Source organism: Trichomycterus rosablanca, chromosome 2 (assembly GCF_030014385.1).
Source record: "Trichomycterus rosablanca isolate fTriRos1 chromosome 2, fTriRos1.hap1, whole genome shotgun sequence".
In the NCBI taxonomy this organism is placed as follows: domain Eukaryota; kingdom Metazoa; phylum Chordata; class Actinopteri; order Siluriformes; family Trichomycteridae; genus Trichomycterus; species Trichomycterus rosablanca.
Window position 1 is genome coordinate 31671240 of NC_085989.1, and position 20115 is coordinate 31691354.

A 20115-nucleotide genomic window follows, 5' to 3' on the forward strand; every position below is an offset into this window, starting at 1 on the left:
CGTGGACTTCAGCTCGGTGTTTAATACAGTTATTCCCAGCAGACTGGTATCCAAGCTGCTAAACCTGGGTGTCAGTCAGCACACATGTAGGTGGCTTAAGGACTTTTTAACAAACCGCCCACAGTCTGTTAGGATGGGGGTCCATCTCTCCTCTGTTCTGACACTGAGTACTGGAGTTCCACAGGGCTGTGTGCTGAGCCCTTTCCTTTACTCCCTCTACACCCACGACTGTACACCAACCCACAGCACAAATTCAATCATCAAGATGACACCACTGTAATCAGACTAATACAGAATGGAGACGAGTCTACCTACAGGGAAGAAGTCCTCAAACTGTCTGAATGGTGCTCCATTAACAACCTGGCACTCTAAAACAAAAGAGATGGTCATCTGCTTCAGGAGACAGAGAGAGGAACCTACTCCCTTATACATCAGAGGAAACACAGTAAAGAGAGTGTCTAATTTCAAATTCCTAGGCACACACATCTCCCAGGACCTCACATGGACTACCAACACCACCTCTCTAGTGAAAAAAGCACAGAAGCGACTCTACTTTTTAAGGACACTAAGAAAAGGCAACCTGTCCAAGCAGCTACTGGTGTCCTTCTATCGCAGCACTGTGGAAAGCATACTCACCCATGGCATTCTGGTGTGGTATGCCAGCTGCTCTGAGGCTGACAAGAAGGCTCTTCAGAGGGTCATCAAATCAGCTCAGAGAACCATCAACACTGAGCTGCCTTCACTAGAGAACATTTACAAAACCTGATGCCTGCGTCGGGCCACAAACATCATTTAGGACTCATTTCACCCTTGTTGCAACCTGTTCTCCTTGTTGCCCTCTGGTAGGCGCTATAGGAGTATTAAGGCCCGTACTTCCAGACTCCTGAAAAGCTTTTACCCCTCCGCCATAAAAACACTAAACTATCAAACTTTACATCCTAGAAAATAATGTGCAATTTATAGGGACTGTGCAATAACCTTCTTTTTCTGTAAAGTTCTTTAAACCACACGTTTATTTTTGTATCTAGATGTGTATATGTTTATTTGTAAATACATGTGTATATACAGTGTATCACGAAAGTGAGTACACCCCTCACATTTCTGCAAATATTTCATTATATCTTTTCATGGGACAACACTATAGACATGAAACTTGGATATAACTTAGAGTAGTCAGTGTACAACTTGTATAGCAGTGTAGATTTACTGTCTTCTGAAAATAACTCAACACACAGCCATTAATGTCTAAATAGCTGGCAACATAAGTGAGTACACCCCACAGTGAACATGTCCAAATTGTGCCCAAATGTGTCGTTGTCCCTCCCTGGTGTCATGTGTCAAGGTCCCAGGTGTAAATGGGGAGCAGGGCTGTTAAATTTGGTGTTTTGGGTACAATTCTCTCATACTGGCCACTGGATATTCAACATGGCACCTCATGGCAAAGAACTCTCTGAGGATGTGAGAAATAGAATTGTTGCTCTCCACAAAGATGGCCTAGGCTATAAGAAGATTGCTACCACCCTGAAACTGAGCTACAGCATGGTGGCCAAGGTCATACAGCGGTTTTCCAGGACAGGTTCCACTCGGAACAGGCTTCGCCAGGGTCGACCAAAGAAGTTGAGTCCACGTGTTCGGCGTCATATCCAGAGGTTGGCTTTAAAAAATAGACACATGAGTGCTGCCAGCATTGCTGCAGAGGTTGAAGACGTGGGAGGTCAGCCTGTCAGTGCTCAGACCATGCGCCACACACTGCATCAACTCGGTCTGCATGGTCGTCATCCCAGAAGGAAGCTGACGCACAAGAAAGCCCGCAAACAGTTTGCTGAAGACAAGCAGTCCAAGAACATGGATTACTGGAATGCCCTGTGGTCTGACGAGACCAAGATAAACTTGTTTGGCTCAGATGGTGTCCAGCATGTGTGGCGGCGCCCTGGTGAGAAGTACCAAGACAACTGTATCTTGCCTACAGTCAAGCATGGTGGTGGTAGCATCATGGTCTTGGGCTGCATGAGTGTTGCTGGCACTGGGGAGCTGCAGTTCATTGAGGGAAACATGAATTCCAACATGTACTGTGACATTCTGAAACAGAGCATGATCCCCTCCCTTCGAAAACTGGGCCTCATGGCAGTTTTCCAACAGGATAACGACCCCAAACACAACCTCCAAGATGACAACTGCCTTGCTGAGGAAGCTGAAGGTAAAGGTGATGGACTAAACCCAATTGAGCACCTGTGGCGCATCCTCAAGTGGAAGGTGGAGGAGTTCAAGATGTCTAACATCCACCAGCTCCGTGATGTCATCATGGAGGAGTGGAAGAGGATTCCAGTAGCAACCTGTGCAGCTCTGGTGAATTCCATGCCCAGGAGGGTTAAGGCAGTGCTGGATAATAATGGTGGTCACACAAAATATTGACACTTTGGGCACAATTTGGACATGTTCACTGTGGGGTGTACTCACTTATGTTGCCAGCCATTTAGACATTAATGGCTGTGTGTTGAGTTATTTTCAGAAGACAGTAAATCTACACTGCTATACAAGTTGTACACTGACTACTCTAAGTTATATCCAAGTTTCATGTCTATAGTGTTGTCCCATAAAAAGATATAATAAAATGTTTGCAGAAATGTGAGGGGTGTACTCACTTTTGTGATACACTGTATATGTCTGTGTGTACATACATGTACCGTCAAGGAGATGCTCAAAAAAATTCGTTGTGCACTGTGCAATGACAATAAACCTGGGGATCCCACCTGGGGATTGAACCCAGGACCTTCTTGCTGTGAGGCGACAGTGCTACCCACTGAGCCACTGAGCCACAGTGCCGCACAGGACATGATTAAGTGAAATCACTGTTGACACTTGGCAGAAGCACAAAAAGGACATAAACAGAGTGTATAACAAGGAAGGCTATCAGTAGAAAAAACCAGTAGTGACAGTATTCACCAGAGGAAGACACTGGCTTGCTTTCTTCTTTGATCTAATTATCTGTGGCATGTATATGAGCCATGAACAAGTCGACATTTGCAGCACTTTTCTTTAGATTTTCATGTGCCATGGAACTACAGTATATCCAGCATTTGTCTTGGCCAGGCCATGTGTCATTTTTTAAATGGATTGGATTGGCTGAAGGGCTACAGAGCATGATTCTGCACTTTCAGTGAATAACTTTGATAGGAAACACTTTCATCAGATAATTAGAGAGGGCAGTGTGCATCCAGATGTTTTATGGCATCTGAATAATAAGCAGGACAGAAGGACGAGCATTGGGGAAGGAAAGTGAGAGATATTAAGACAACAGAAGGGGCATTCCAAATTACAAAACGCAATATTTGTACACATTATACTCATTATACTTCTATAGTTAACTACTGATTTTGGCCATTTAGCTACATCTATTGCTAACAGATGAATTGGGAGTAGAATGGGTCATACTGAATAGCTTGCTGACAAATCAGTGTGGCACTTTTCTGCCCCAAAAGAACTACCCCAGTCAATCCTAATGATGTCCAGTGGGAAGTGAAAGATGCTATGTTACACAAGCTTAAAAGCGAATGGTAGCACCAATAACAAAGATTAATGGGAAACTAAGGGTAAATGAAATCACAGTACCAAAAATTGTGAAACTGTTCTCATTATGTCTTCGTGGCAAGAATTCAGGGTCTTTAAGTCATAAAAACATGTAGGTAAAAATGCCTACTTTTCATGGTAGGTGCATGGTACAAGGAGAACAACAACTCTTGTAAACCAAAAAACACTCTATATAGCCACACACTAAATGGCCAAAGGTATACAGACAGCCGACCATGAAGAAGTTGGACACAGCTTGATTTAAACATCTGAACTTAAAGATAAAGAAGGGTTTCCACATACTTTTGGCTGTATACTGTTAATTAAAAAGTCAAAGGCATGTACATCGATCAGCCATAACATTAAAACCACCTCCTTGTTTCTATACTCACTGTCCATTTTATCAGCTACACTTACCATATAAAAGCACTTTGTAGTTCCACAATTACTGACTGTAGTCCATCTGTTTCTCTACATACTTTTTAGCCTGCTTTCACCTTGTTCTTCAATGGTCAGGACCACCACAGGACCACCACAGAGCAGGTATTATTTAGGTGGTGGATGATTCTCAGCACTGCAGTGACACTGACATGGTGGTGGTGTGTTAGTGTGTGTTGTGCTGGTATGAGTGGATCAGACACAGCAGTGCTGCTGGAGTTTTTAAATACGGTGTCCACTCACTGTCCACTCTGTTAGACACTTCTACCTATTTGGTCCACCTTGTAGATATAAAGTCAGAGACGATCGCTCATCTATTGCTGCTGTTTGCTGTTGGTCATCTTCTAGACCTTTATCAGTGGTCACAGGATGCTGCCCACGGGGCACTGTTGGCTGGATATTTTTGGTTGGTGGACTATTCTCAGTCCAGCAGTGACAGTGAGGTGTTTAAAAACTCCATCAGCATTGCTGTGTCTTATCCACTCATACCAGCACAACACAAACTAACACACCACCACCATGTCAGTGTCACAGCAGTACTGAGAATGATCCACCACCCAAATAATACCTACTATGTGGTGGTCCTGTGGTCCTGACCATTAAAGAACAGCATGAAAGGGGGCTAAAAGGTATGTGGAGAAACAGATGGACTACAGTCAGTAAATGTAGAACTACAAAGTGCTTCTATATGGTAAGTGGAGCTGATAAAATGGACATAATGGTCATAATGTTATGCCTGATTGGCGTAAGTTCCATTGTAAGTCCTGTGAATTTAGGTTTAAATTTATAAAGAGCATAACAATAACTTGCAAATAATCCAGACGAGATTAAGTGCAAAGAGAAGTGTGCAGCACTCATTGTCTTTCCAGGCTGAATATAAGAATATAAGTGATTTTTCACCGGAGCTCAAAGCACAAGGGCCTGGTGAGTGTGGTCAGTGGCAGGAAATGATAGATGCAGTGAGGCCAGAAACAAAAGAATCTGAGGTCACAGCACAAATAAGTGAGTCAGAACAAGAAGTAGTTTGTCAGAGGCCAGTAAGAGAGCAGTTTGAGAGGAGACTGCAGCGATGCAGTGGCTCTCAGAGGAAAAATGAAGATGAATGAGTGTATTGTTATGAAAGTGTGGCACATCGTCTTCCATCAAGATCAAATGATCTCAGCTTGATTATTTGCATTAGAGATGAGCAAAAGGAGTCAGTTTTAACTAGCACACTTCATTTATTTATTCATTTAAACTAACTGCCTCATCTACCTCAGACTTGTGCTGGGTCCAGCATCACCTGGAAACAATGGGAAATATGCAGAAACACACCCTGGACAAGGTGTCAATCCACTGCATGGTGTGACATACACATCACTTATTTACTTACACCAAGTGCTTTTGCATGTTTATTTTGGACTGCTTCATTCTGGTCAGGAGTGGAGTGGGGTTGCACCAAAAAATTCAGCACAATAAAGGAAAACACTCTGAACAAGGCATCAATGTATTTCAGAGCAACAAACACATACAGTACATGCACATACACACACTATACCTATGGCCAACATGCCAGTTTATTAGCTGCTCCACAGTGCCCCCATGACATTTTAATAATAAAAGTATAATACAGTAGACCCTTGAGTTACGAACAATTTACCATACGAACATTTCGGGTTATGAACGATCTTTTTCAACTTAACGTACGAACAAATTTTGGATTACGAACAGAAATTCGCAAAACACGTGACGTCACGAACAAGTTGACTCCGACTGTCTCTCTCTCTATATCAGTGGTGGCTGCTGGTCTTTCAAAGAGGGGAAGCTCATTGTCGGCTTACATCATACAATTTGTAAATTTATTTATACATAAATTCTGCCCTTCGTTCCTTTTCAAGAAAATGGCCTGAAATGGGTTGCAGTTTGTCTTTCTACTTCGCTCGCAAAATCCGCGATGGGACTGAAGCTCCCAGTGATTAAGTGATGGTGTAGAGATCAAAATAGCCCACAGCTCCATTCACCCCTCAGAGACGCTCAGCGTCAGGAAAAAAATCGTGGCATTTATCCAATGACCGGCGAGTTTCGAAGCAATGATAAAAACCCTTCCATGCAGTCCCATAGAAGTGAATAGATGCTCAGCTTCTGCGGGCAAATGCATTGACGCTGCGGGAATGTATGAGAAGTTCGAGTCAGTCGATTTGTGATAAGTAGCTGATTCTGAACGAACTCGTCTTCGAGATGAACGTGTTCTAACGCATTTGTAGTCAATGAAATGTTAACACAACTGTACATATTTGACCATTTAATTTTTGACATTTTAGAGGAAGCTGAGCTTCCCTTGCAGTCTTAGAGAAATCGCCACTGCTCTCTTTCTCTCTCTCTCTCTCTCTCTCTCTCTCTCTCTCTCTCTATATATATATATATATATATATATATACAGTATATACAGTATATACAGTGAGCAAACATTCGAACAGCGGACGGTGTTTTTCCGGTGTTTTCTTTATATTTTGGAAAATTCAATATTAAAATGTCCCCAAAGAAGGTGCAGAGGAAGCGTAGTGCTGAGAAAATAAAAAAAAAATCACTATTTGTGTTGTATAATTACTCCTGCCAGTAGCTGTCACTGTGTATCAGACAGAGGGGGCAGTGAGTAAGAGAGAAGAAGGAATTCGGCTCAGTAAAGTATTGTTTCTTTCGTGCAATTACACCTACAAAATACAATATTATTGAAATAAAGAAGGAAATAATAGAGAAATATGAGAGTTATTGTTGTTTCTGGTAGATACATTTTATAAAAAAGAAAGGAATTTATTATGGTGTATGGTACAGCACACGTACTGTACTGAAATGTAATGTGTGTTTTTTATGCACAGTACTACTGTGTATTGTTGTTTATTACAGTAATGTCTATTCTATAATTTAAGATTACGGGAAAATATACTTGTATTTATAACAAAAAAGACCATTTAAGACTCTAGAGAGGTTAGGTAAGGGGGTGGTTTGGGAGGTCTGGCACGGATTAATTCTATTTACATTATTTCTTATGGAAAAATAGGTTTAACTAACAAACATTTTGACTTAAGAACAGCCCTTCAGAAGTCAAGGGTCTACTGTACAGTAGAATTTTACAGAAAAAAAATCTTTTTTTTTTTTTTTTTTTTTTAATAAAGTGTAACTGCTCTACTCTTTAAGTGGATAGGTTTGCCATTGCAGAGTTAAACATATTATATAACATATTATGGTGGTGCAGCATATGTTGGTCCTGGAGATCACTTAATGAACCTAACAGTCAAGATGCAGACATTGTGTTTTGTGCTTCAGGGACTCTTGGGTGTTGACTTTTCTCAACCTGGATATAACTAAAGATAGTTTTACCTGAAAATAAAAGGTTATCTAAAATTAATCTGATAAATTACGGACATGGTCTCAGCAAAGTAAAAGAAATCGTAAATGTCAGAATGACCACGTGTTATCACAGATGCCTTTTTTTCTTAGTGTTTTTTTTTTCTTCATGTTTAAATAAATGCTTATTTGTGAATTTATTTGCAAAATAAAATGTAACTTTCATGTGCAGTCACACATCAAGACGTGATGCTTTTACAAGAGTTTTCACAAACTATATTTAATTTTACATTTACAAATCATTTATTCAAAGTGACTAGTAGGTCTGCACCAGTAAGTGTTCAACTCACTGTGATGGAATAAACCATATTTGGTTAAATTAGTGACCAGTGTTTTTTGCTTTTTTTTTTATTTTTTTTATACATTTACATTTAAGGCATTTATCTGATGTTTTTATCTAAAGTGACTTACAGTTATGACTTTGAGTAATTGAAGGTTTCAACAGTGGCAGGGCCCAACAATGGCAACTATGGGAAACCTACTATACTTATACCCTACTTTAACCGTTGAGCTACCACTGCCTCAAACAATTGTAATCATGCATGTCTAAACGGATGACGTTGGCAAATATTTAGTCAATTCGCTGTGTGTATGATTGTGCTATCAACACACTAAACTAATACACTATATTCAATCATACAGTAGTTTTACTTACTGTTTAATTCTAATTTACAATATTTGATCCTGGTCTGAATTGTGGCGGATCCAGCACTTCTTGGAAACAATAGGTGCATGGCAGGAATACACACTGGACCCCGCACCCACCACGGTACAGTGATTCATTTACTCACCCACTCAAACTTAGGGACAAGTTACAATGGTCAATCCACATTCTGCATGTTTTGGGAGGTGGAGGAAAACCATGGAGAACATGGGACACTTGTCACAGACAGTGATGGAGATGATAATTAAACTCAGAAACCTGGGAAGCCATATTGCCACCCTGGGGCCCTGGTAGTTTTCACTGCTCATTAAGCATATGTTATTGCTATACTCACTCAAACTTTTTGATGGCTTAACACTGATCGACACTTAACATCGATTCAGTGGACTATAGTTATTCAGTTAATTTAAAGGCCTTAATGGCAAACTCAATAAGCATGGTAGAAGAAGAAAACAAAGAATTAAATACTTCTTTTGCCTATCCCAGCTTGTTTGGAAGGTGTGGTCAGAGCTCAGGGTCACCCAATGTATGGTGCCTTGGGGCAAATTGGGTTAAGGGCCTTGCTTAAGGACCCAACAATGGCTGCATAGCAAAGCCTGGATTTGAACTGACAATCTTCTAATTGATAGTCCAAAGCTCTACCCACTAGGCTAGCACAGTCACAATAAGTATACCCAATAAGTAATAGGGAGACAAGTTGGGTTGATTCCAAGAGACCAACAGCATATAGACTTCACATTTATGTTCAGTACACATTCTCAGGATTTATAAAATAAAATACTTATTTAATTAATAAACTAATAATAATAATAAAAGCAACTTTTAGATACACCACCACCAGCCATATATATATTTGTTTACTATTTTGCCTAGTCACTGAAGTCTAATGAAATTTCTGATTCAAAGTCACCACACAAACACTGGCTTATTGGGAAAATGGAGAAGTCAAAGGACATGCACAGAAAAAAAAAGATAACAATATATATAGGATCAAAAATGAAGATCAAAGATCAAACAAAGCTGTTAATATGAAGCCATATTACAGCCGTAAGTTGCCAGAGGTTGCCAGGTATTACCAATAAAATATTACAGATGCTTATTCTTAGATTTTTTCTCAATTAAAAATAATGAAAGGTATCAAATGTATGGAGTTTTGAGTGGACCCACACAATTCCTCAATATATTAAATGGTCTTAAAATGGTATGTGGACACCTATCCATGAGCATGTTGTTAATTATGTTTGTTTATTAGAATTTTAACGTCATGTTTTAAACTTTTGGTCACATTCATGACAGGAACGGTAGTTACTCATTACACAAGGTTCATTACTTCTCAAGGTTATATCAAACACAGTCATGGACAATTTAGTATCTCCAAATTACCTCACTTGCATGTCTTTGGACTGTGGGAGGAAACCCAAGCTCCCAGAGGAAACCCACGCAGAAACGGTGAGAGCATGCAAACTCCACACAGAAAGGACCCGGACCGCCCCACCTGGGGATCGAACTCAGGACCTTCTAGCTGTGAGGCGACAGTGCTTGTTGTTATTTATATTTCAAAGCCATTATTGTACATCATTACGGACATGCCCCTCCTTGCAATTATAATAGTCTTCTCTCATTAATTTAGGAAGGCTTTTCACATAGGTTTGGAGTGTCGATAAGTTCAGGAACCATCTCAAAGGTGTTCAATGGGAACGAGGTCTGTACTTTAAACCATATAGTATCACTGTTGTACTCAGTACCCAAATGGCGAAAATGAATAAATAAATCGATAAATACATTTATACTGTACCTCCACTACACTAAACCTTTGCTGGGCAGTTCCTTACTAAAGCATGTGGTAAATATAATCTACCTGATGCCTTCTCTTCTACAGCATCACCAGTAATAGAGCAGCAAACAACAGCTAGAATAGCTACAAACAGCACAATTCCTAATAAAGACTGTATAAACCTCAGTATTACACAGTTGTTTTGAAAACATCCTACATTTTGCAGTCTCCATCCAGTCCATTTGGAGGAGAAATCAAGGCAGGTTGTCCCAGCTGTGGTGTAATTGGCCCTAAATCATTGTAGCTGACACTCTTCATGCCCACTTCCCTTCTGAGTTTGGCGCATATTCATAAGTTAATTGCCCATGGCTGTTTAAGACCGGGTGCTGGCCAGTGAGCTCTGGCTCTGTATATATATTTTTTTTCTGCAGTGTCCAGAGCACTCCAAGGTCAAAATACAACGTCATTACCTTGCTATCCTACCCTCTGTCAGTGCTCAGTCCACTCTATTTGATAATTGTGTGCTTAATTAAAGGCCCTGCTGTGACCCCATGTCTCATGAAATAGAGAAGATGGGAGGGCAGAGAGGGAAAACAAGCATGACAGAGGTTCAGAGGTCCAAATCAAGCAAGTCCAATAACAGGCCAGTCCCATTCGACTCTGACCCCGTGTTTGTGTAGGCAAGGTAGGCAATAATCCAGTTAGTATCTGCGTCATTTATCTATACTTACAATAGGATAAATACAGTAATTCAGTTCATGTATATATATATATATCGAATATATTTTGGCTTTTTAATAGCCATACAAGGCTTGTTGGACATCCCATTTCAAAACCAATGTGCATTATTAAATTATAACAGTATAATATATCCCCTTTTTGGAAAGGTTTTTGAAGTAAGGCTGGGGAAATGTATGCCTTTATGGACCTCGCTTTATGCTGCTACTTGTCCCCCTGTTGACACACACACATATATATATATATATATATATATATATATATATATATATATATATATATATATATATATATACAGTATATATATATATATTCAACTTTATTTATGCATTTTCTACCCCATTCCACTGCTGGGGATCCCCGATTGCAGTCGAGGTGGGTATATTGCTGCTCATGCCCCCTCCGACCTGCGCACAGCCCTTAGCGGACCTTTTTTCACCTATGCACTCTGCACAGGCGCCTCTCTATCTGCCAGTCAGGGTCCTTATACAGCATTTAAAGACCCCACCCACATAGTCCGGTCATCCCACCCACATAGTCCGGTCATCCCGCCCTAGCAGAGACGTGTCTGCTGCAGGCACTGCCAATTATACCCACTGGATGGTGCCCAGCCAACCGGTGGCAACGCCGAGTTTCGAACCAAGGAGTTCAGAATCTCGACGCTGGTGTACTAGCAGAATATCTCGCTGCGCCACCTGGGCGCCACACATAATATAATTTAATAATTCTAATTGATTTTATACTTAGTTTCTCACTAAATATAGTTGAAACATCTGAACTCAATAATTAGTGGGCGGTTCCACATACTTTTAGCCATACAGAGCACATTTTTCTCCTTTTCCCCAGTCTCATCAATTTTGTCATTAACATCTACATTTAACTTTAACAATGTGGAGGGTCTGGAGCCACCAAGAAATACCTACTGGAAATTTAGGGAGCCAATTGTCCCGCTGCATGTTTTTGAAAGATATGAAACCCATATGAACAAATGAAATAGGAAAACTGTGCGTTCCAGATTAGAGTCCAATCCAGGTATTTTAAGCCAGTGTAGCTGGTGTGCTAGAACATACGATCACCCATGTAATACGTATCTGGCCAAATACTGCACTATAGTTGCAGTTTTTCACTGAAAGATGGTGCACTGGGATTTACATAGTCAAAGCAGTATTGCCAATTTAAAGAAGCAATAATACTCTTATTTAGGGCCTCTTACACCACCATATCATAGTGTGATGCAGCAAAAAATAGTTATACAAAGTACAACTATATGGTTATAAAACTCATTAAAAATTGTGTGTCCGTCATTAACTAGGTAAATGTCTAATAAATTGCAATGATAACAAATAACATGCTACCTGAAGTTCAACCTTTCAGAAAAAAAGAAAAGAAATGAATAAAAATGATAATTTACAGAGACCACAGGCTTGCCATTAAAGTGCTAATCACAGCCAAACCCAAAGTGTACTTGAGAGAGGAACTGTGTGCTCTTGGAGTTGTTACTATCCTATTTCAGCAGCTGCTCAAAACGAAAAGAATGTTTTTGGGAACAAGAGGTACAGGGACATGGCGTCCAGATTAAGCCATTTTCAAAACTACCTTACTCAATGATTGAATATGACAGTGATTGATTTTTAGTAAAGACAGAATGCAGCAGCACATGAGTACATGAATTATGCCAAACCGGTGTGCTCTGGTCAGTTAGGAGTCCTCATCATGGTGCCAAAGTGTTGGGGTAGAGTCCAGACTCTACCTAGTTCAAAATACCTCTCCTCTCTGTGCTCATCACACAGCTGTCCACTGAGACAGAGCTGCAATCTAAATGTATCTGCTAATCAGTATCTCTTCCTGACATTGCCCCCCCCCCAATCAAACAGTACATTCAGTTGCATGTCAGTGTATGTTTCTGCCGTTTTTGCCATTTCTGTCTATATGTCTGACTAGATTGAGCCTTAATGTTCTTAATAATGTGTAATAATGTAGCTTGCTCCGTAATTTCTACTCATTGTGAAATCAGGCTGTGTGCACAAAATAAATAAATAAATAAATAATAATAATGATGTATAATGCTGATTTGGTGTAGGCATGTACAGTTGACAAATAAAAATACATTCAGCAGACACTTATCCAAAGTAACTTACAATCAGTGGCGATTTCTCTAAGACTGCAAGGGAAGCTCAGCTTCCCCTAAAATGTCAAAAATTAAATGGTCAAATATGTACAGTTGTGTTAACATTTCATTGACTACAAATGCGTTAGAACACGTTCATCTTGAAGACGAGTTTCTTCAGAATCAGCTACTTATCACAAATCGACTGACTCGAACTTCTCATACATTCCCGTAGCTCAATGCATTTGCCCGCAGAAGCTGAGCGTCTCTTCACTTCAATGGGACTGCGTGGGAGGGTTTTTTTTCATTGCTTCGAAACTCGTCGGTCATTGGATAAATGCCACGATTTTGTCCCGCCCCCGGACGCTGAGCGTCTCTGGGGGTGAATGGAGCTGTGGGCGGGTCTGGACGCTGAGCTTCTGCAAAATGATTGGAGGATCAGTCGAAAGGCTGAATCCCGTTTTGATTGACAGCTATCACTTAGAGCTTCAGTCCCATCGCGGATTTTGCGAATGAAGTTGAAAGACAAACTGCAACCCATTTCAGGCAATTTTCTTGAAAAGGAACAGGGGATGTAAGCCGACAATGAGCTTCCCCTGTTTGAAAGACCAGCAGCCGCCACTGCTTACAATTGTGACAATAAATCTACTAAGGGAGAAGTGCTTTGCTCAGGAGTCCAGCTATAGCAATTTTATGGTAGTGGGGTGAACCAGATGCTTTCCGATTACTTGCTGTATAAGCCATCCATAATTTTTTTTCATGTCAATAAGCAGAAAACATCTTATATTCTTGTGCTGTTCCTAAATCCCATAAGTGTCTCAAGAAGATATATAATATCAAAGCCTAATGACTTTAAATTCAAATATTTTGAAATCTACATTTTAAATGTTTTAACCCAGCATATTAATGGATTTGGTCATTAAATGTACCATTTATGAGTCATTTTTATAGATTTGTAATTATCTTTTGACATTTATTATATTACCATATTTGCCATAAATATTGCTAGTTCAGTTTGTGAGATCTGCTTATGTAAACCACATTTGGATTGCGTCCTATCTAGTTTAACCTCATGTAATGCTAATGATTGTGCTTTCAAAATGTGGTGTATCCAAAAAGCTGTAGTGGAGCGTAAAAAACTAGACAAACACACTCACCATTGTGAAGAGCCATCCGTTCCGCTGACCTCAAGGACATCATAGTCCTCCTCCAGTTGGAAGTCGGTAAAGACCAAGGCAATAGTATCACCTGGTTCGGCCAGCACTGTCCATGTACAATCTGCATTGTTGTTATAGTCTTGTGGGTAGTTTGGACTTGTAATGATGCCACTTTGACCTCTTAGTGTACCACCGCAGCCATCGTCCGCTGAAAGAAATAGGGAAAGAAAGAGGGATTAATGGGTACTGTACTGTATTCACAGGCCATGTACTGCTGGATTAAAATTTGCAAAAAGTACCACATGGTGCTAGCGGGTGACTTGTGGAAATCACTGGAGGGGTTGATGTAACCCTCTGCAATATGGGGTTAATTAACTGAGATTAATTTAAATTTCTGGTAATTGTAATCACAATGTGACGCCACTTAAATATTGTTTTAAGGTTAATTAAGCCTGTTGGCTCTGCTAAATTCCTTCAGTCATTCCTTCTCTCAGTCTGGTCTAAGCTGAAAGTATTGAAACAGTTTGATTGAGAGAGAAGGCAGTGAAAGTGCCAGTGAAACCATCTATCCACATCCCTCACCCAAATCCACCCCCCCCCCCTTTTTTTTTTTGTTATGTGAAGAAAATGAAAAGGATCAAAACTTTGTCAGGGAGAAAAAATGAGCCTGAGGATCTGACCTCCTTTTTCTTTAGCAAAATCCCTGCTCACCTACATACCGACAGTCTCTCCTCACCTGCATCCAGTGGTAACAAATAGCAAGCCAGTCTAGACATAGCAGACTCTAGTTCTGTCCCAAATAGTGACCTAAGCCCTATGGTCCTCCGCCAAGACTGGACTTTAATGGGGTCACAAAGGTTTGGACCAATAGGGTGTAAGCCTTTTTAGCCTTTAAGAGGAAAAGGCAGGTATTTTATTCTGTCCTCGGGATGTAATATCAGTACAATATGTTGCAGTTTATTGTGTTAATTGTGGTGATGATAATGGTAATGGCTTTCCATTTAATACCTGCAGTGAAGTCACAAGGTCACACTATCATTTTTCATTTCAACTGCTTATGTGGATGCATTTCAGTAATCTTTAAAACATTTTATATCCAGAAACAAGTTATTTTGTCTACCCTACCCCTTACTGCCCTACAAACTCTACTATTTATTTATTTATTAGGATTCTACCGTCAAGTTTCACACTTTTGTTACATTCATGACAGAAACAGTAGTTACTCATTACACAAGATTCATCAGTTCACAAGGTTACATCGAACACAGTCATGGACAATTTAGTGTTTCCAATTAACCTCATTTGCATGTCTTTGGACTGTGGGAGTAAACCGGAGCATTCGGAGTAAACCCACACAGACACGGGGAGAACATGCAAACTCCACACAGAAAGGACCCGGACCACTTCACCTGGAAATTGAAGCCAGGACCTTCTTGCTGTGAGGCGACAGTGCTACCCACTTTGCCACCGTGCCAAATACAAACTCTACTACCAAAAAAGTTGGGACAAAAATCTTTGTTAATTCTCTTAAACATTCATTCAACTAACAAAAGAACAAATAAATTACTTTTAATGGATTAGTATTGTGAGAATATGAACAATGTTTACCCTAAAAATTGGTAAAGAAGCAAAAAAAAGTTTCAACGTTTGGGTGAACTGGTAACAGGTGAGGGTATCATGATTGGGTATAAAAGTAAGTTCAACCAAAGGCAGTCTTTGCAAGCGAGTATAGGTCACCACTTTGTGTCAAACTTGATTACTTGATAAAGAATTATTAATCCGTTCAAAAGGAAATTTTTTTAATGAGCATTACTTGAGTATTTACCTATCTACTTTACATAATGTGAAAAGATTGAGGGAATCTTTGTGTAGGGCAAGGCCAGAAACCAAAACTTTCGCCTACTGTCTTGTAGACTTCATGGGCACAAACAAAGTCTGCACGACCAGGAGCATGCTATTTTGATTAAAGGTGTTAACTCCAGAGTAAGACTTTTGATGTTTTGAAGGACTCCATAGGCTGGTGAACTGGTATAATGAGAGTATAATGATTGGGTGTAAAAGAACGATCAACCAAAGGTAGACTAACTCACCACTTTGGGCCAAACTTTATCATTATAAAGAATTATCAATCAATTAAAAAAGAACATCCCTTAATGTACAACTCTAAGGTATTTACCTATCTACTGTACATAATGTGAAAAGATGAGAGGGAATCTTAGTGTAGGACAAGGACAGAAACCAATGTTAAATGTGTGTGATGTTTGAGCTCTCAGATGACACTGCAAGAGAAACCTCATGATACAAGTGATGAACAGTCACTTAGGCTCATGAGTACTTTGGAAAACTGTCACCTACTGTCTACGACCAAGAGCATGCTATTTTGATTAAGGGTGTTGACTCCGAAGTAAACTTTTGTTCAGTGGGGTGGGAATGGCCTTCGAAAACAGCTGCGTCAGAGTCAGTTTCAGAGAAATGAAGACTATTTAATATGCTGCCAAAACCTTAAAGTAAATCAAAGTCTGGATGAAGTGAACACATTAATGTAGCTTTACCCTGTTAAGACATGGATTCCACAAAGCATCTGAAAGTGTCCTGTGGATTCTTGTACCAGGAAATTAACAGCAGGTCCTTCAATTTCTGTATGTTGTGAGATGGACTTTCCTACAGTAGATCCTGATCACATCAGCAGATAAACAATGCACACATGTCTATTTATCCTTATGATCTTGGAGAAAATTGTGTAAAAAATCCTAAAAAGCCTGTGAGTTGTAAGGTTTCAGAAACAGCTGGGATAGTGGCAAACCTGAATAAGAAATAGTGGTGGTTGATGTAATTGTAAGAACAGAATTTGTGTGGATTTTATTGTGTTAGCTGGCTTATAAACGTTGAGATTTCTGGCAGCCATGACGCAATCCATTCACATCCAGGCAGGGGCTCTAATTAAAGGCAATAGTCCAGTGCCTGTGAATAAAGAGATTTGAGAAGTGATGCAATACCTTTACTTCCTGTCAGGTGGTCTATTCACAGATTACAGTCTAGCTTCTGAAGGACTTCAGCCCAAATACCTGACAATGATGAGATTTCCTCAACAACTCAGACAGTGGCAAACTGCTTAGATCTAGCATTTTAGAAGAATGCCTTCATTTGTCTTATATACATATACAGGTGTACAGTACAACCAAATTCTTTCTTCGCATATCCCAGCTTGTTGGGAAGCCGGGTCAGAGCACAGGGTCAGCCATTGTACGGCACCCCTGGAGCATAGAGGGTTAAGGATCTTGCTCAAGGGCCCAACAGTGGCTGCATGGCAGAGCTGGGATTCAAACTCTCAACTTTTCAGATGATAGCCGAAAGCCCTACCCACTAGGCCACCACTGTCCCAATTTTGAATGGGACATTACTACAAGTAATGCTGTTTTTATTATTGGTATCCAAGTTGGTCCTAATTGAATTACTGTTGGTTTGGGATCAGCAGTCCGTCTTCCTTCGGGATCAATAAAGTATCCATCTATCCATCTAGGGACTTCGTACCATAATCCTGTAGGTTGTTTATGATAGCTGAACTGTGGAAACTAAAATGGTCTTTGCACATTCAGGCCCAACTGGTCGTTATCTGGATTTTTACATTGAGTCAACTTTAGCATAAGTAAGACATTAGACATGAACTCTTTCAATAGGTAGGTTTTTCCAGGAAGTACTAGTTACTAAAACCAGATAAAACAAGGTACCACTTACCATATAGAAGTACTTTGAAGTTCTACAATTACTGACTGTAGTCCATCTGTTTCTACATACTTTTTAAGCCTGCTTTCACCCTGTTCTTCAATGGTCAGGACCCCCACAGGACCACCACAGAGCAGGTATTATTTGGGTGGTGGGTCATTCTCAGCACTGCAGTGACACTGACATGGTGCTGGTGTGTTAGTGTGTGTTGTGCTGGTATGAGTGGATCAGACACAGCAGTGCTGCTGGAGTTTTTGAATACCGTGTCCACTCACTGTCCACTCTATTACACACTCCTACCTAATTGGTCCACCTTGTAGATATAAAGTCAGAGACTCATCTATTGCTGCTGTTTGCTGTTGGTCATCTTCTAGACCTTCATCAGTGGTCGCAGGACGCTGCCCACAGGGCATTAATGACTGGATGTTTTTGGTTGGTGGACTATTCTCAGTCCAGCAGTGACAGTGATGTGTTTAAAAACTCCATCAGCGCTGCTGTGTCTGATCCACTCATACCAGCACAACACACACTAACACACCACCACCATGTCAGTGTCACTGCAGTATTGTCTTGATATTTAACTGTATACTGCATATTGCTTCAATGACACAATGCAGTATGTAAATTATTGTTTTGTATACTCCACTACCATGTAGTAATGTGGAAACACAGTTTTCCTAGAATTATGTGTAAACAATATACGAGGGTTCTTCAAAAAGTCTCTGCACTTTAACTCTATTTATTAAGAATTTCAAAAACAAATTACATCACTTTTCTACATAGTCCTCTTCCGATGCATTTTTCCAGCATCATGCTAACTTTTTGCCATTAGCAAAAAATGTTTTTGGTTGAGCACGTACGTAGTCACATCACATGAAAATCTTCTTCCCCTAAAAGCTTCTTTGAGTGGTGCAAAAAGGCACTAAATCCAGACTATAAGCGTCTCTTAGTCTCTCAGACACAACCAATTACTACTCCTCTTGCCCTCACTGTTTCCAGGAAACCAGGAAACAGCAGTACTTCAGTCACATTGTATTGTGGGGAATGTAGTACATGTAGCACATCATGCAGGTATTTATGGCATAAAGATGTTAGTTTGGCAGTATATAATATGCCATTTCAAACACATGGTTCAGATTTTAGTTATTGGTTATAGTTTAATCAGTTGAAAGATGGGACCTCTGGCATTTGTGACACAATACCTTAACCTCTTGACTGCCACAGTTGTGTTACCAGCCACACACCAAAAACAACAAAAGAATGGGGCTATCATTCTTTTATTTTATTGTAATCAAACTGTCTCTGGTCAGGCTCGATGTGGGTCTGCTTCCACTGGGAAACACTTAGCTCAGGGAAGGAATCCCCTGTACAGGGCTTTAAAATAGCCAATCATATTTGTGTAGACGTCAGGCTGGGTGATAGCACTGCTGAGATTTGAACCCAGATCCCAGTGGTGATGTGCTAGCACAAGAGACCAAGCACCCAGAAGACGGCAATTACTTGCGGTGTATTACAGCACAGTGTGTGAGACATAAACATGTCTTTCTTAAAATGCTTCTATTCTAGCAGCACCACTGCAGCGAGGGATCCTGGGAGAATGACAAATCTATAAGTCATCTTGCTGGAATGTAAAGAACTCTTGTATAATGTCTTTTCTAGCTTAGGACAGAACAAGAGAGTGAGATTTATATGGATAGAATGAGTGTAAAAAATGTGTTGGAGGAAAAACATAGGTAAAATAAATCTTCAAAGCTTCACTACCATCTGGAAAATGGGTGCAAAAACTGAAAATTGTGCGTATTTTTGCCTGTATGTTTAATTACAGGTGGGTGATCTCACTTGTCTTTGGGACATTGAGATCCTCTTTGCCATGGTGTGAGGGGATTCATTAGCGACGGCTCACTAATCATATGATAACCAGTGCGGATACCCTGGGTTCTGTCAATCATCCAGTAGACCTGTCAGTCTTCACAGTCCCTTGATAGACTTGGCACTTTAGCAAGCTTCTTAAAGGGAAGGTTGGCAAAAATAAAATAAAAAAGGACTGGAAAAAAGGAACGGTCAATCAGCCCAACACAAGAAATTGCTGATGAAAGACTGTGGCTTCATTTTCGTCTCAGTTTATTTATTTAATGTGGCTCCTAAAGCAATACTTAAACTTCCAGCATAAAAATGCATTATTTCAGGGAGTCGTTGAAGTTCATGGGATGTAAAAACATAATTAGATAGCCTAGGCATAAGCGGAAATTGATTCCCATGCATTTGGAGATACCATATGAATAATTAAACTACTGATTCCACTCAATTAGTAAATTAATTGGGCAAATTAATCACAAACAGTTTTATTATTAGCTTCGTAAGGTCTCACACACAACCACCAAAAACAGCTTCCGTTTGTTCTGCACCAAAGCCGGCAATCTGCTTGCTAATATAAGCCTTGTGAGAGCAGAAATCCAGTCCCTTCCTGAAGACCATCGGCTCGGCTTCCCTGCCTCTGTGCATCGCTTTCCTCGAGCACTGCGGCTACCATGGCAACGTGGCACAGACAGAGGAGCAAGCCAGC

General features: G+C 40.3%; 1 protein-coding gene across 1 annotated transcript in view; it reads right to left on the minus strand.

Annotated features, from left to right (window-relative positions):
- Positions 1 to 20115, minus strand: part of csmd2 (CUB and Sushi multiple domains 2) — a 472613-nt gene that overhangs the window by 288408 nt on the left and 164090 nt on the right. The window contains exon 5 of the mRNA XM_063014411.1: positions 13830 to 14037. Within this exon, the coding sequence (XP_062870481.1) occupies positions 13830 to 14037 (208 nt within the window). The remainder of the gene's footprint in view (positions 1 to 13829; positions 14038 to 20115) is intronic.